This window comes from Vanacampus margaritifer, chromosome 7, assembly GCF_051991255.1.
Source record: "Vanacampus margaritifer isolate UIUO_Vmar chromosome 7, RoL_Vmar_1.0, whole genome shotgun sequence".
Taxonomy (NCBI): domain Eukaryota; kingdom Metazoa; phylum Chordata; class Actinopteri; order Syngnathiformes; family Syngnathidae; genus Vanacampus; species Vanacampus margaritifer.
The window spans coordinates 6390318-6407991 of record NC_135438.1 but is presented as its reverse complement, the minus strand read 5'-3'; the positions used below and the strand labels follow the sequence as shown (position 1 = coordinate 6407991).

At 39.2% G+C, this 17674-nt stretch overlaps 3 protein-coding genes across 3 annotated transcripts in view; 1 reads left to right on the top strand and 2 right to left on the bottom strand.

Moving 5' to 3' along the window:
- Positions 1-167: 167 nt before the first annotated feature.
- Positions 168-8239, bottom strand: LOC144055698 (polyunsaturated fatty acid lipoxygenase ALOX15B-like). The gene is made up of 14 exons (XM_077571920.1): positions 6996-8239; positions 6670-6874; positions 6507-6588; positions 6293-6415; positions 4505-4608; positions 4063-4229; positions 3785-3928; positions 2882-3085; positions 2688-2774; positions 2447-2616; positions 2077-2198; positions 1865-1965; positions 1626-1796; positions 168-582 (listed from the first exon to the last, which is right to left on the bottom strand). Exons 1-14 carry the CDS (start codon positions 7134-7136, stop codon positions 403-405), a joined length of 2001 nt encoding a protein of 666 aa, XP_077428046.1. The 5' UTR covers positions 7137-8239; the 3' UTR covers positions 168-402.
- aimp1a (aminoacyl tRNA synthetase complex interacting multifunctional protein 1a) overlaps positions 4928-17674 on the top strand; it is a 74715-nt gene continuing 61968 nt past the window's right edge. Inside the window, exon 1 of the mRNA XM_077571915.1 lies at positions 4928-5200. The gene's annotated coding sequence lies outside the window, so the exon portion shown is untranslated. The remainder of the gene's footprint in view (positions 5201-17674) is intronic.
- On the bottom strand, positions 10169-16906 carry LOC144055695 (arachidonate 12-lipoxygenase, 12R-type-like). Its single transcript, XM_077571914.1, has 14 exons — positions 16681-16906; positions 14936-15140; positions 14672-14753; positions 14460-14582; positions 14223-14326; positions 13730-13896; positions 13465-13608; positions 12867-13070; positions 12675-12761; positions 12430-12599; positions 12059-12180; positions 11584-11684; positions 11344-11514; positions 10169-10754 (listed from the first exon to the last, which is right to left on the bottom strand). Exons 1-14 carry the CDS (start codon positions 16819-16821, stop codon positions 10575-10577), a joined length of 2001 nt encoding a protein of 666 aa, XP_077428040.1. The 5' UTR covers positions 16822-16906; the 3' UTR covers positions 10169-10574.

Below are 17674 nucleotides of genomic sequence, written 5' to 3'. Positions count from 1 at the left end.
TTAACACATAACAGGTGCACTTCAAATTTGGTGAGCAATTTTTTTTTTGATAAATTAAGCGATTAATCGTGATTAATCAAAGTTCTAAAATGTGATTCATCTGATTATAAAATGTAATCATTTGACCGCCCTTAATATAATATAATATAAGGATTCAAAGACAAACATTTTGGTGCAGAGTAGTTTTTATTCAACAAATTAAACAACAATTACAATCAAAAACAAAAGGTGCAATGTCTTGTATTTTTCCCAATTTGTGTATCACTTAAGCCAGATGATTTTACGCTTCAGATATTTCTATGCTATATCATGTATCCAGGAAAATTCCAGTAAGATTACAGTACATCAGAGCTTCCATTTGTGTATCACCAGTTGTTCTCAAAGCCTTTGACTTTCCGACAGTTAGATGGCCACGCTGTTTTCTATACTCTTTGGATCCAGGTAAGTGTAAGGGATTTCCAGACCTTCGTTTCTCATGCTGATTTGTTTTGACACATCGTCAAGCTTGTCTTTAAAATCCCTTTGCAGCTGGCGTGGGGTCTTCTCGGTGAAATGGTCCTCTGGGTAGTGTCCGAGGGGAACCTGTTATCACAAAGAATATACAATAAATATAAAAAGTTGGCATCGATCCCATTCATGGTGGAAAATGTTTTCAAATTAATTTGTTTCTTTGATATGCTCTGCTTTAATGCGGTTCTGGCAAGATGTCTGTGAAAAATTTACTCAATCACCAAGCACTTAATTTTGGTGTTAGAAGTGCTAGCCATGTCACTCTTAGGTTAGCTTAGAAATTAGCATGGCTTGTAGCTAATAGGTGACAATTCCCGTTATGTTCATTCTGAACAGGGATTGAGCTTTGATCACTAGTCAGTCTGGTAACCGGTACTGTACAATACTTTGAGCTGATTGGACGATGCCGCATCTTGTGCACGTTTGCTTTGACCAATCATGGCAACGGATACAAACGTCTTCGGTCTCAAATATCTTTACACAAGCAAAAACAACTTTTCCAGATGAAAATGCACGAAGCGCCTCTCGCTGTTTAACATTCAACAAGGAAACGGTGAGTAATTCTGCGAGAACAGAATTAGTTGCAGCGTCCATTCGTCTGTGTTAGTTTTGTTTGATTGCCCCTCCTGGTTTCGTCACAGCTGCATGTCCTGCCCTAAACAACGCCTGATTGGTCATTGAGCAGTACAAGATGGATTCTCGTAGTATTTGTGAACAATTACTGCGAAAATTCAGGTTGCTGGCAAGGTGTTTTTTTTCTACATGGGGGGGGGGGGGGTATTTGGTTTTAAAAATACCCTCCTACATGTGTAAAAGAGTTGCAAAACTGAAATTACGTGATGGCGCCCGCGGCCCAATGGTTAACAAACACTGCTTTTGAGAACCATTAAAAACCTTTAGAAAACATTTAGTGAACATGTAGAGAACATTTTGTGAACTTTGCGATCTTGAGCAAACCCTGAGGTGAAACGAACATTTGCTAGCATTGCAAACCTTTCACCCCTGAGATATGGGCTTGATGCAGATCCAGACAAGGAAAATAGAAAATAGTAATAATAAACGTTTCTGCTTTTATATCAATAAAAGTTTTGTGATGTCAAGTATGGTGTACTTACAAAGTCTGAGGACGGCCTGCTGAGCAGCCAGTATGCAGTTAATCCTTGGACTGTCACATTGATAGGTGGCAATGTCTGCAGTATTGTGGCTTCAGATGTTGTCCCTTTCTTGGTCGGGGGAGGATGTTGTAGGGTGATGGGACTGTTGGGCATCCAGGCTCCATAGTCGTACTGCAATAATACGCATAATTGTTTAAAAGGACTATAATGGCAGGCTGGTGTTTATTCCAAGGATTTACCTGTCCGTTGTTTACAGCCGCATGCTGGCACGAGCAAGTGAATATCACCATGGTGGCAAATTTGATCAGCTCAGACACAGTGGCAAAACTCTGAGGGATTCCTGGGAAGGAGAGCAAGAAAACCGCGTCACTGCAAAATGTTTGGGCGACTCCTGGTGAGTAAAATGTGCTATACTGTAGCAAGTTGTAGCATAACTGTGAGTAAAAATCACCTGATTCTTTCTTGGAAAGGAATCCGTGTTCAAAAATGTTGCGGATCCACGACTGCAGTTCTGAGTCTTTCTGAACCTCCTCGTCACTTTTGTAGTAGTGCTGTATCACTCCCTGCACAAATCTTTATAAAGACATTTTTTTTTTAAATCAACTCCATTGTGCTAAATATGTCATTGATATTTAGCCAGCGATTCTCCACTATGGAGCGAAACATAAAAGTAAATTCCCACATTTGTACATTTATTTTTTTGATCCATGAGAAATTGTGCTTCTTCCTTCACCCATACGCCGCCCCCTCTTCAAAGTTTTGTAGCGAATGGTATTGTATTAGTTGTTTATGCAAACTGTGAAAGAAGAAGCTCATCATACGTGTAGATGATGTTCCATAGTTTGAGCCCATCATCCCTGTAGTAGAAGTCCGTCACATCCTCCAAGTCACGATCAGCAATGTCATCAGGGATGCAGAGGGATCTGTAGGTGATCGAGGACAGCGATCTTGCCAAGATCATCGTCAAAGCCTTTCCACCAGAAGCGGCAAACTGAGGAGCAGTCCAATACGTGATGTAAACAGACAATCCACAACGTCATGTTAGCAAAGTTTGACTTTTACCAGGGTGAAGATTCCAGTGGGTCCGATCAGCTGTTTCCGAGCTAGTTCATTGATATGTAGAGTGTAGCGAGTGTGGGGTATGAGGAGCTAAAGGGGATAAAAAAGGAAGGGCCGTGAAACAAAATCTTGAGACAACAGATATCTTGATGAATAAAAATACTTGATTGGAGCCATTTTGGGAAAGCTCCTGTTACCTTGTACAGGGGATGCACCATTGGCAATTTGCGCAGCAGAGACACCGCAAAGACCTCCGCCAGCAGGTGAGTGCGCAGCAAGTGTGCATTGAGTTGGTGCTCAGAAAAATCTGCGCTTTTCACAAAAATCTTAGCTGTCAGCCAGTCATACATACAGTCTGTGGGGAGAAAGATGGGGTTGTCCTCGGCCGGAATCTGTTTTAGCTGTGGGAAAGGAGATGTTTGCGCCAAGTTAAATTTGACTGACTTGAAGGTGTTCCGTGTGACAGCACTGATTAGTCTGTAAGTCCCATGTTAGAACTTGGATTACTTCTGACGAGAAACCAAAAATTCAGATTTACGGGTGCTGAGCCTTTCTTCTCCAAAAAGATCGTACATCCTCCGCAAATAACAGAGATGAGATCTTGAGGCAGCAAAATTGAATCGCCATTACGTTACACCTCGGCTATTCTAACGGTAGTTGTGGACGTGAATTTTAAGAAGTGATTTAAAAGATCACGGATTTTGGCATGTCTTATCTTCTCAGGAAAATCGTTTTAGAATGCAGTCTCCATGATGGAGAACTACAACGTCAGGTTCAAGTCGAGTCGACCCTTCTTTTCAATTCATCCCGTTGTCATTCCTACCACTAGCAAAGCAATGGATTTCCCTAAAGACAACTTAAGAACCCTTTCCCCATCAAAAGATTAGATGTCATGGAATATTTAGCCAACGAGCTATGAACAAGCTACTATTTTACTAAAGGCAACTCCAATGGAATGCAAACTCCAACAGCTCTCAAGGACTTCCAGAGCCTAAACTGATTAAATACAAACTGGCTGATGGGACATTCACTATATATTAAAAATATTGTATCTTAACATACATTGTCGACGCCTTATCTTAATGTACAACTCTTGTCACCTGAATGGCAATAGGCTTCATCTTGTCATTTGGTCTTTTGTGAAACAAGACAAGAGGCGCCATCAGGTACTGCTGAATCCCTTGGACGACGTTTGCAGGCATTCCGTCCAGGTTCTTGTAGTCACACAGGTATACGTGTCCTTGCTGTTTGGGGGTAAATAAATATATTATAGATACTGTGTTACATGAAGTATAATTCCAAGCTGTTGAGTCGTTTATCGATATATTGTAGATTCAAATCTTGAGTCAAACAAATGTAAGGAGAATGTGAACCGAACCTTCAACTCATTGGAAAGGTTTGAGCCACCGGGAATGAAGACCATGTCATCAGTCACAGGGAAGTTCTTGGGCAGAGTTTTGCAGCGTTGAATCAAGGTGGGATGGACGCCATTTAGAAACTGATATGCAAATAACCCATCATCCATCCAGTGGTTTTGGACGTAATCTGACAAAAGGACAGTGATGGACTTTTACTGCATATGTGTTGTCTGTAAAGCACTCGTTGGTCAATAATAAAAATAAATATATTCTCTCAAATGCTGTTTGTTTTTTCCCCTCTTCTACTACTATTACCGCTGCTGTTACTAATAACAACAACAACACTACTATGTTGGTATTTATTACTTGCTTTAAAACACATAGACACGCTTAAGTAACTGTTTTGTGAAGAGTACCCTTCCCTTTGTCAGGATGGAGTAACATCAATATCGGCCTCAGTACCTGATAAGGTTGTGTGTTTGTCACAGAACACATGTTTCATCGCGTCAAGACTATTCCAGTTTTTCTTGCTGCATTCCAGCCCCTTTAAGTCAAGCTCTAAAACCCTGGGGGAAGGAAAAAAAGCAGCTTAGTCATAGCAAAAATGTTGAGCATATATATATATATATATATATATATATATACACACACACACACATGGATTAATGAATAAAAATAGCTTGAACCTGCCGATGGCCTGGTCAAGACATTATAAATGGGTTTTATGTTGTCTTGGATGAATGAGAATATTATTCACAAGGGAGCGGTTGAAACTGCGTTTCCTTCTAAGTCACGCGAGACTTCGCCCGGCAGACCGTGTTCTGTTCGTGCTTGGGTGGGGAAAAAAAAGTCACGCGAGACTTGTCGCAGTTATGTGACGTCAGATAACGCTGAGTTTGGCAGCGAGGGAAGTTTAATGAAGACGAGGACAAGATTCACAACATGCAAGTTTACTTTCCAAAGTATGGAGGAGATGTTTATTTTATATGAACAATGGAAAACTGGATAAAAGTGTCGCCATGTACAAAGATAGTCAATCTCGAGTGCGGCAGGTGTACGTACACGCTTGATTAGATGGCATGGAGCCGGTAAACAACAACACGGACAGAGGAGAGGAGTTCTTCCAACTAAACCACCCACAACACGACCGGAAGAAAGGTAATAACGATCTTAATAACCCGGTTTATTGTTAAAGACTTAAGCCATACTGCGTTGTGGAGAATGAGAGCTTTCATGTCATGATAAATACATTAGTGCCCCTGATATGATGTGAAACAAAATTCCTGTCGTGACAATCACGCCGTATTGAGTTGTTTTTTTTAAAGTCACACACAGGCAAAAACATGAGCATGTGTTGAGTGGAACACAGCAATAAAGTGCCAGCCCGTATTACTAATAATGGGATATGACAGGTGACATCATCGTCATAATCAAGTTCAGCTATTTTTTCCACAAGAAGAACCTTGGTAAGCATTAAGCATAACATCAACTTATTCACTGCATGTATGGGTAATATAAATGGGACCGATTGCCACTCTGCTTGACAATCAGCATTAAGGGTTGGAATTGGGAGGTTAGATCACCACATGATTCCCGAGCACGGCGCTGCTGCTGCTCACCGCTCCCTCAGGGGATGGGTCAAATGCGGAGAACAAATTTCGCCCCACTTAGATGGGTGTGACAATCAGTGGATCTTATCTTATCTCAGGAACTGTCACAAGAGTAAACATAATAGAAAGTAACCGAGATCTAAACGTTTTAAGTTAATTAGTTTACATTTAGTAAGATGGCACTTTGGAAAAAAATATTCATTAGTAGGTACAACTTAGGAGTGTAATATTTTATCAGGCAGATGCATTTTAAAAGACTGATAGTTACTAATTTGGTCTGTAACATGTCAGAACATTACATATGTAAAAAATGTTGCTCACTGTTTTCCAAAATAAAAGCAGGTGTTTGCAAAGGTGCAAATTACAAGATTTAGATCATTTTAAATTAAACAAGATATAAAAAATAATCATGGAGTAACAAAATAATTGATTTAATTTAATTTGACATTTGACTAATTGTAATCAAATGATCGTTGCACTGCTACACCGAATCGAATCGCTCCATTTTAAAATCGAACCCACGTATCGAGATGCGTATCGAATCTTCTTGATTGGAGAGATTTATATAAGAAGTCATAGCCTAAACACTCCACATTCTGGTATCATCAAATTCAAAGTATAAGGCTTGGAGGGCACTTACGCTTCGCCTGCTGTGAATTTAAACTCTATGTCCTTGGTGAAAGAGAACCGGACCTCATGAGGTAGGGTACATGGACCATCTGCCTCAATGCAGTTGGGCACACCTGGAGACTCCTCTGACCAGCTGATGGGCAGTTTAAAAGTTAATGTAGGCTTATCTAGTGTACATTTGATTTAAGAAAGAAATGTCTGTGATATTCGTGATAAACTCTCACCCATAGGTTTCTTTACGCTGGCACAGCTCCTGGTGTCTCGCGTGTTCACCACTACTGTTGCTTTCATCAAAGATCCTCAGCGCTTTCAGAAAAAAAATAAATGTTGCAGTTGGATTATTTGGAGTTATCAAGCACGTGGTAGCCATCACACAAATTAACCCACCTTTGCCCTCTCTGAATCGGTAAGTCTCCCTGTTACTAATCCAGCAGTGGATGGGAAAAGTGTAGATGGCTCCCTCGGGTGATTTGACTTCCACCTTGTCAGGGAACCAATCGTCATCAGGCATAAGGCAGCTATGTCGTTTGTCTAGCTCGATCAGAATCAGCTTTCCAATGGACTTTGAGCAGCAAAAAGTATAAGTAGACACCTAGAAAATTAAGAGTGTTGAAATGTTGGATGTGCAGTCCAGTTTTTAGCACGCTTTCTGTTTGTTGCATACACAAGAAAAAAAAGGTATTCCAGCTTAACGAGCTGTTTCCCACACTTACTGAACCTCTGAAGATCACCAAAGAATTCAGCAACGTGCGGTCACTCTTGCCATCAGTGCCCACCAGCCTTATGTGCACTGAGTTCAAGGTGGCGGCGCAAACTCGGTCGCCAGTGTAGACGGTCACCTCATAAAGCACCATGATTATTGTGGAATAATAGGAAAAAATGAGGCTTCTTCTTTCAGTATGGGACAAATGGCCCCTGGAGTTTCTTATATACTGTATATGCAAATTACTAGGAGGTGCCTTTTATGGGCGTTACAGCAGATTATTCATCAGACATGATAAGCAAATATCGTTTCATGGTTGTGACTAGATTTCTCAGGAAAGATAAATAGCCCTTTTACTTGACATATTGCAAAACTGAGAAGGTTAAAATTGTTTGCGCAACCCATTGGCAGGGCAAAGCAAGGCAACTGATTACTTTGAGGTATACAGAGAAAGTACACAAAATCTATAAATTTACCAAGCATTGCACATCATTGATGCTGCAGATTGAAAATACTCCTTGCCACACTTAGTTAAACATAACAACAATCAAATTCTGAACAAAATAGTCATTTTCCTTACTACTGGTTAGTGTTAGTGGATGAGATTATCCAATTTGTGTGGTCAGGGTTAGGCCAGGGCTGTGTAATGAGAAGGAAGTAACCTCACAATCTTTATGTGTCCACCGTAAAAAAAAAAAAAAAAAAAAAAAAAGGTAATATAATATTCTATATACAACAAGTGTAACTTTCAGGCACTATATGTGTGGTGCATTAATATGGCTTTTGTGGCTACAAGATCCAGCTTTTAAACTTTTAATGATCCACTTTTAAACTTAGCACATTAAGTCAAGTTGGCGTGTTTAAAATTGTACCTTTTTTTTGGGAAAAACTCACCTCAAAGAGTTATTCACTTTTGAACATCAATTGAAAACATGTAATGATGTGTGAAGACGTATTACACACGTAACATAATGGCTGATTTTATTTATTTATTTTAGTGTATCTAAGGTATGAAAATGTGCGTAGACTTTTGGAAATCACAATGTGTCATGTTTTACAAGAAAATTGTGAATATTTTCATTTTAGTGCATAAACAACTGTATAAAACTGTAAGACAAAAAACAGGAGTACATTTTTGGGATTTGATATCGCTTAGTGCCACTAAACACATTTGTATATTTGTTGTTGATTAGCATTAACAAATCACTAGGCATTTTATATTGTTTGAGGACTCCCTGTACTATATTCAGCTGTTTATACTGTATACATTTGTGTTTATGTCCTAAATGTTTTATTTTTTTATTATTGTTATTATTTCCTTTAGCACAAGAAAAGCTTTTGACTACCTGAGACACATTTCTAGTGTGTTCCAACATACCTGACTCTGATTCTAATCTCTGTGTGTGTGTGTGTGTGTGTGTGTGTGTGTGTGTGTGTGTGTGTGTGTGTGTGTGTGTGTGTGTGTGTGTGTGCGCGCGTGCGTGCGTTGATGCGATAATAGTTTATTGCCCTGTTGAAGTTTTTTTTTTTTACAACAAAGCTCTACAGTGACTCTGTTCTGCAGAAATTCTTTGTTAAGTGTTGTAATCTGTGTTGTCTGTTTGATTTTGAACTTGGAATTGATTACGGTAACTCACTGCAAATGTTCTACCTTGGCAAAATTTGATTGAGTTTGTTGGAGATAGATAGATAGATATTTATTATTCACTTATTTGTATAGCAATATTTTAGCCCACTCTTCCTTGCAGAATTGCTTTATTCAGCAACACTGGAGGGTAAGGCTTCTGTGTATTTTCACTAAATAATTAAACAAGTTAAAGCAACAACCCACAAAGCAGTGTTAGGAAAGTTATAATTTCATACGCAAGCTCAAAGTTCCGCTCACAAATTTAAAAATGAACTATTTCAGTTCATAGTTCATAATTGATATTTGGAACTAAGTTTATTGGTCCAAAAAATGAACTAGTTCATATTGTTCCAGTTACAACACTGCCAGAAGGTAAATACATTAAGCGATTTCCTTGTTAAAGTTGCTGACAATCATTGACTTGTTTTGCAATATTTATCCGGGGAAGATTTCTTTGGAAATTAGATAGACTTAGCCTCACAGAACAGATTGTAATCAAGTTTGGACATTTCACTGCAATAATATAATATAAATATATAGCAATGTGAAAAAGTCTTATTTTTTTCCGTCATCAATCACAGTAAACAAGTTACCACCCCTTATGGTTATTTAAAAAAATAAAATAATAATAATTCAAGGAAGATTTGTGATGATGATGATGCCTATTTTAACAATCATGCTCAAGATATGGGACAAAGATTTCAAAGTAGAGGTTACAAAAAAAAAATTCTATAGCTTATCAGAGAGCTGAGAGTCAAAATTGAAATGATTTATTAATTCCCCCCAAAAACAATGAAGAAAGCACAAATCAAATATAATTTGTAACAACTTACACCTCTGAGGCTAATCAAATTAAACATGTAATTAAACAAAATTGTAGTATCCTCAGTGAGGTACCCCCAGAGACCCCACAATCATCCCCATAAGGCTCTCACTAGGTAACAAACTGGTCAAGCGTAGTCTTGGTACAAGAATGGGCAACTTTAGATGTGGCAACTGCGCACGTGTTATAAAAGACACTAGCTTTTTTATGAATGCTTATTATAATTTACATTGCCCAGCACAAACAAGCCATAATGACTGGTAACCCTCTCTACCCTATAGAACTGCATTATAAACATTAAATTCCCTTTTGATTGTGACTTTCCAATGTCGGAAGGTAAAAACATTTCGAAGCAGTTTCCTTGATAAAGATGCTGACCCATAAAGCCTGACAATCGTTGACTTGTTTTACAATTTTTATCCGGGGAAGATTTCTTTGGAAATGAGATAGACTTAGCCTCACAGAACAGATTGTAATGAAGTTTGGACATTTCACTGCAATAATATAAATATAATATAAATATAATATAATATATAGCAAAGTGAAAAAAGTGTTAGTCTTATTTGTTTCCGTCATCAACCACAGTAAACCAGTTACCACCCCTTATGGTTATTAAAAAATGTTTTTAAATAATAATTCAAGGAAGATTTGTGATGATCATGCTCAAGATATGGGACAAAGATTTCAAAGTAGAGGTTACAAAAAAAATAAAATATATAGCTTATCAGAGAGCTGAGAGTCAAAATTTAAATGATTTATTAATTCCCCCCAAAAACAATGAAGAAAGCACAAATCAAATATAATTTGTAACAACTTACACCTCTGAGGCTAATCAAATTAAACATATAATTAAACAAAATTGTAGTATCCTCAGTGAGGTACCCCCAGAGACCCCACAATCATCCCCATAAGGCTCTCACTAGGTAACAAACTGGTCAAGCGTAGTCTTGGTACAAGAATGGGCAACTTTAGATGTGGCAACTGCGCACGTGTTATAAAAGACACTAGCTTTTTTATGAATGCTTATTATAATTTACATTGCCCAGCACAAACAAGCCATAATGACTGGTAACCCTCTCTACCCTATAGAACTGCATTATAAACATTAAATTCCCATTCTGATTGTGACTTTCCAATGTTTAGATGGCCACACTGTTCTCTATATTCTTCGGATCCAGGTAAGTGTAAGGGATCTCCAGACTTTTGTTTCTGTTGTTAATCGTGATCGACAACTTGTCGAGCTCGGCTTTGAAGTCCTTTTGCAGCTGGCGGGGGATCTCCTGGGTGAATTGGTCGTCTGGGTAGTGTCCGAGGGGGACCTGGTGACACAAAGAATACACGTCAGTATATAAAAGTTCAATTACCAAACAATTATCTTTTGATTTGAGACACTTGAGCCGACCAACTATGTACTTTAAGGCAGATACTCGAGGTTGCGTGTGAGTTTTGCCAACCAGTTATCATGTACTGTGTGGACTATGCGACCATGTTGTGGGTGTTGGGACCTGTTTTCATGAGTCATTCCTTCCATCCATTGGAGTAGAAGACCAAGACCATTACGCCATTTAAAAGCCATATGAATCTTAAAATTAGTCCTGAAAACACGGGGACCTGAAATAACCTAGCCATTAGCAAGTCCACCTTGAATCTCTGAGGTTCAAATCTCAGCTCCGTTCTCTCAGTGCTTGTATGGATTTTTTCGGGACACTCCAGCTTTTCTCCCACAATCCGAAAGCATTGATGTTAAAAACTGTTTTCCAATATCCTGTCCTGTGAGTAGGGTGTGTACCCTGTCTCTCGCCTAGTCAGCTGGAAGAGGCTCCAGCTCACTGAGAAGTAGAATGAGGAGTTCCATAGAAAATGGATGGATGGGTATTTATTTAGTCGTATAAGCTTTGGTCTACTTACAAAGTCAGAGGACTGCCTGCTGAGCAGCCAGACTGTAGCCATTCCCTGAACAGTCACGTTGATGACGGGCAACGTCTGCAACATTGTAGCCTCACTGGTTGTCCCCTTTTTGGTTGGGGGAGGACGCTGCAGGGTCGCGGGGGTGTTGGGCATCCAGCCACCATAATCGTACTGCAGTAAGGGTTTACAATATGCGTCTTTTTATACCTGCTTAGACCAGGGGGAATGCAAGGAATTTACCTGGCCGCTGTTTACAGCTGCATGCTGGCACGAGCTAGTAAACATCACCATGGTTGCGAATTTGATCAGCTCTGGCACAGTGGTGAAACTCTGTGGGATACCTGAGAAAAGTGTGAGGAAAAAGGCATCGTTATGAGATGTTTGTGCTGGTAAGTAACATGTGTGGCACTATGATAAAAGTTAATACAAGTCAAAATGGCAATTTTACTCGGTGAAAGGAAGCACTGGACTTTGGATCATTTTTAGTCTATAAGCATTGTTTGATTTCAAACTGATGAAATGTCATAGAAGTCTCACTGATTTGTATGCTAGTCACAGGTAAGAATAATCCAACCGTTTGTTTTCATTGCATTACGGAAATATAAAAAATGCCCGGATGTTTGGAATTGTCCATTGGGGAACTTAAACACGATGCCCTTGCGAAAAGGTGCTGAAGAATAAAAATGAATATGTTGCACGGCCCATCTAAAATCACCTGATTGTGGCTGGGAAAGGAATCCATGTTCAAAAATGTCCCCAATCCAAGTCTGCAGTTCTGAGTCTCGCTGGACCTCGCTGTCACTTTTGTAGTAGTACTGTATAACTCCCTGCACAAATCTTTTAAGAGACATCTTGTATCATTACACAACCACTCTTCTGAATATGTCACATGTATTTAGTTCAAGATGATGTAATTTTGGGTGAAATGGTGCAAAAATAATTCCTAAACTATATCAGCACATTTAGATCTTCAAATTTTGATCTTTGAATTCTTCCTGGGCCCATCCGCCACCCCTCTACAAGTTAACTTATGTAGAGAATGGTATTGTATTATTTTTTTCTTGTACAAAAAAACTCTTATCCTACTTGAACATGATGCTCCAAATTTGGAGCCCATCATCCCTGTAGTAGAAGTTAGGCAAATCCAGCATGTCTCGATCAGCGATATCGTCTGGGATGCAAAGGGACCTGTAGGTGATCGAGGACTGTGATCTTGTTAAGATCTTTAGCGAAGTCTCTCCCCCAGAAGCAGAAAACTGAGGAATAGTAAAATACATGGTGTAAAACAGAGAATCGTATATGCCATGCTGAAAGCAAAGATTGACTTTTACCAGGGTAAAGACTCCTTTGGGTCCTATGAGCGTGTCCCGAGCTAATTCATTGATCTGCAGAGTGTATCGTGTGTGGGGTATGAGGAGCTAAAGGGACAGAAGATAAAGACTATGAAACAAAATCTTGAGACAACAGATGTCTCGATCAAAAATAGCACTTGGTTGAAACCAAAGTGGGAAATTTCCTATTACCTTGTACAAGGGATGCACCATGGGCAGGTTGCGCAACAGTGACATTGTGAAAGCCTCCGCCAGCAGGTGTGTGCGCAGCAAGTGCGTATTGAGCTGGTGCTCGGTGAAATCTGCACTTCTCACAAAAATCTTAGCTGTCAGCCAGTCATACATCGAGTCAGTTGGGAGAAAGATTGGGTTGTCGTCAGCTGGAGTCTGCTTCAGCTGTGGGAGGAGGGGGAGGCATCAATACGATTGAACATTTGACTGACGTTTTTTTTGTTTTGTTTTTTACTGCAAATGCTGCAGTGATCCGTCTGCAGTTCTCATGCTCCATCGTTCCTTGGGATAGACCCAAAAACTTCACTAGACTTTGTTGCTGCTTTTGGAAGGTGCTCTCCACCACAGATTTTGAGGTGCTGATTATTTTCCCGCCTATGAGCTGCCTCAGGAGACATTTTGATAAAGCCATTACCTGTATAAATATATCGTTCGCATTAAGCAGTCACCCTCTGCACCGTAGCTGTAATTCTTGAAAAAGGACTGCATAGTATGTCTGGTACGGTGGAATTTCTGTCACTTACAATCTCAGTACTATGTATTGGCGTAAATCCATCACCTGAATGGCAATAGGCATCAGCTTGTCATCGGGTCTTTTGTGAAGCAGGACGAGGGGCGCCATCAGGTACTGTTGAATCCCTTGGACGATGTTTGCCTGCATCCCGTCCAGGTTCTTGTAGTCACACAAGTATATGTTGCCTTGCTGTTTCAGGGAAAACGTATCTGGATGTTTAAATTGTAGATACTGCATGTATTGTAGTGTAATGCCGATGTTAAATTGTGCCATTGACAAATTTATTCACATCTTCCGTCAAACGTGATACCTGCAACTCAGTGGAAAGGTTTGAGCCATCGGGGATGAAGGCCATGTCATCAGTCACAGGGAAGTTGTTGGGAAGATATTTGCAACGTCGGATCAAGGTGGGATTGACACCATTTAGATACTGGTAGGCAAAGAGCCAGTCCTCTTTCCAGTGTTCCTGCACATAATCTGACAAAAAAGATATTTAAAAAATAATAATAATTTTGTCAAAACACAAGAATGCTCAAGAATTGTCCCTACGCTACTCTTAGATGTAGATTTTTATTTATTTGATTTATTTTTTTTACAATGGGAAGGGAACTTGTTATAATATTTTTTACTGCTAACCATATCAGCAGAATTTGAAAACTAAGCTATTTTTGAGCACTCGGCCGACATGTTGACAAGGAGTCAATTTTGTGATTGGAACCAGCACGGAACGTCCGTTTGTGGCTTCAGCCGAACAATATTTTGCTTTTTTTTTTCAGGACGGAAGAACCATGAAGCCTCAGTACCTGATAAGGGCGTGTCTTTGTTATGGAACACGTCATTGATATCGTCAAGATTTTGCCAGTTTTCCTGGTTATCAGTCAGCCCTTTTAGCTGAAGCTCAGCCACCCTGGGAAAAAAAAACAGGCAGCTTTTTCATAACAAATATCAATGTCGAGTAAAAGACAGTGGAACCTCAAAAGACAAACAACCCTGAGGTTACATTTTAATGAAAACAAATAAAAATAAAGTAACATATTTACCCTGTAGCCGCTCCGAATGCAAACTCTGTAGCCTTGGTGAAGGAGAACTGGACCTCATCTGGAAGGGTCATAGGACCATCTGCCTTAATGGAGTAGGTCAAACCTGGGTTATACAAATCCCATCTGGTGGGTGGTGTTGTAAAGGTTAATGTCGCCTCATACAGTATGTCTTAAATGGAACAATGTTGGAAATATTCACAGTGAATACTCACACATAGTCTACACTACGCTGACTCAGCTCCTCCTCCCTTGCGTATTGACCAAGAGGATGACTTTCATCAAAGATCCTTAGAGCTTGTAAAAAAAAAAAACAATTTACATGAAGATTATTTGCTTTTTTTTCTTTTCTTTTGTAATTGTATTTTTATTTGGGAGCAAACACAGCAAATCAACACTTCAACCATTAGAACATGTCATCTTCCCGTATTTGCAGGTTTTTAATACACAATGGCAGACAAGCACACAGATCAACCCACCTTTGCCTTCTCTGTAGCGGTGCGTCTCGCTGTCACTGATCCAGCAGTAGATAGGAAAGGTATAGATGTCGCTCTCAGGTGATTTGATTTCCACCTTGTCAGGGAACCAAGCGTCGCCGGGCAAAATTAAGAATTGCCGTTTGTCTAGTTCTATCAGAAGTAGCCGTCCAAGGGATTTTGGGCAGGAAACAGTATATTTAGTTACCTATAAAATGACAGGAAATATTGTATCTTGAATTGTGTTGAAAATATTCGGTGTACCGTTATGTTCTGGTGCCACTGTTGTGTTCTGTTCATTTCAAAGGAGCATAAACAAAAGATGACATCACGCTTGCTCAGGAAACAGTTAACGATCAATCATGGCTCAGTTTGCTGCCGTCACATGACGATACTCAGAAAACAGGTAAGCTGAGATTGGTCGTTGCCAGTTTCCTGATCTTTCAGTCAACAGCAAGTGGCAAAATGTGTTTTTTAAAGGTATTAAATGTACATGAAAAATAATGAAGTCATCAAATTAATTCTAGACAAAATATAAACTTCTAATGCTACTTAAAATGGCTAGAGGAGTCACATCACTTTAACACAAATCACCTGGGCAGCTACACATGATTGCAAACTAAAAACTAAAATTAAATAAAACAATTCATCGCAATAAAATAAAATTATATGCCAGACATAATTTAAAACAAATGTAAATGGCCAAAATCATTATCCGGACTAAAATTAGACAAATATGGTTTCTATTTCTACTTGACTAAATAGAAATGAGATGACGTTGAGTAAACTAAAAACTAACAGGCACAATTAGACTAAAACTGAGACAAAATTCAACAAATGGTTGATAAAATGAACACTACCACCAAATACTACATCTCCTATAAATAAGCAGGTCCAGATTCAGTGGAAGAGGATACATCAACTGTGTGACTGCAGTGGCAATCCGATGCAGTTTTAGGTATGACCGGTCAACACGAGACCTAGATCTTGTTGTGTGTGTGTGGTGCTTTGGTAGATGTGTCTAGATCTAGCTTCTATCAGGGTACAGAAACCCTAAGTCTGTGCAAACATCATGGTCTATGTCCCTTAATGCGGCCAAAGCAGCTCAGGGTTGCCCAATTTGCACTGATGTCCTTATTAAATCAGTCAAAAGTGCTCTTGTCAGTTCCAATGAACGTGTAACATGTTTGCAAGCAATGACAGCAGACATTTTGTAAGACACCTTAAAACTGTTCTAATTTATGAAAAATGAATCACATGACTCGATTAAAGACAGGCTGGTAAAACAAAAACAAGTAACATAGTGCTTAAAGAAAGAACCCAAATTTGAAAAAGGTTCAGAAGGTTATTGCGTCATACCCAGAGGTGCATTACTTTACCTAACCTGTTTGAAGTAGGAACAAAACATGGGAGGGACAATTTCACCTCCCAAAATGAACCACAATAACATACAAGCATAGCACAGTAACCTCAACCAAAACTAAGCATGCACTCTTTATTAAATACAATTAATGCATGAAAAGAGCATAATGCATTAATTAAAATGATATGGAGAAAAGAAATACATTTATTTAAGTATGCTATACGGTCTATTTTGTTTAGTTTTTTTTACATCACTCCTATCATACTGAATTAGTACTTTTATAATAATGAATACACAAAAGGATCATTCAATGGCATTTTCTGTTTAACTCCCAGGACCATGAAAAAGTTGCTTCAACGTAATGATTTATTTTTCCCACACGTACCGCTCCTCTGAAGATGACCAAAGACCTCAGCCACGTGCGGTCACTCTCGCCTTCTGTGCCCACCAGCTTAATGTGCACAGGGTTCACGGTGGTGGCGTGAACTCGATCGCCAGTGTAAACGGTCACCTCATAATCCACCATTGTTAATCCGGAATGATAAGGTATCCTAATAAAGGTACACACTGTTCTTTTTCCAACCAGATGGAGTCTGCCACAGCAACTTTTTATGTACCTGTATTGTACATGCTATTTTGTGGGAGGTACCTGCAGCAGGTTTTTGTTAGGAATGTAAGACATGTATGAGCAATGGCTGATTCAAGATTGCAACTGCAGATTTCGGCCTGTCACAAGTGAAGTCAGATTAACATTACAATGCACATATTGTAAGATGTAGAATAATCGTACCTGCCTGTCAAGTTGATTGCTTTTATCTTGTTTAGGATTGTTTCGTTAAATTGACTTTTATCTTAGGTTTGAGTTTTATTTGTAAAGGGAAGTGCTTTCCAACTTTTTGCACATCGGTTTGATAACGCCATATCAAAGACTAATACAGAACGGTTTCTGTTCAGATTTGATTCTTCAATTTAGGAAACAATTTCAAACAAAAACTAAGAATGTAACGTCTCATCATGCTAAGCTGAAAAGGGTTAATTGTATCGAAACAAGCTGACCTGGAGTCTTGCTAAAATTTTAGTGGCTCTACACGGGTTCAAACTTTGGATATTTGTGCAACTTTTGATGTGTACTGTATGCTGACTTTAATTTTCAGCGGTTGTACTAAACCAGTAGCAACAAGCATAGCATTATAGCACTGGGTTCAATATTATTATTTTTTTTTATCAACGCTATCAAAAAATACCCTGAATATTTGTGCGGTCTTTCTCAAAAGAGGGGTAAAGGTAAAGTCGAGAATTTGATGGGCATCAGCTTGTTGATCCTTCCAGCCAGGATTCAAATCTGTGAGCGGTTCACAGAGACAAGGTGTGTCGCCATC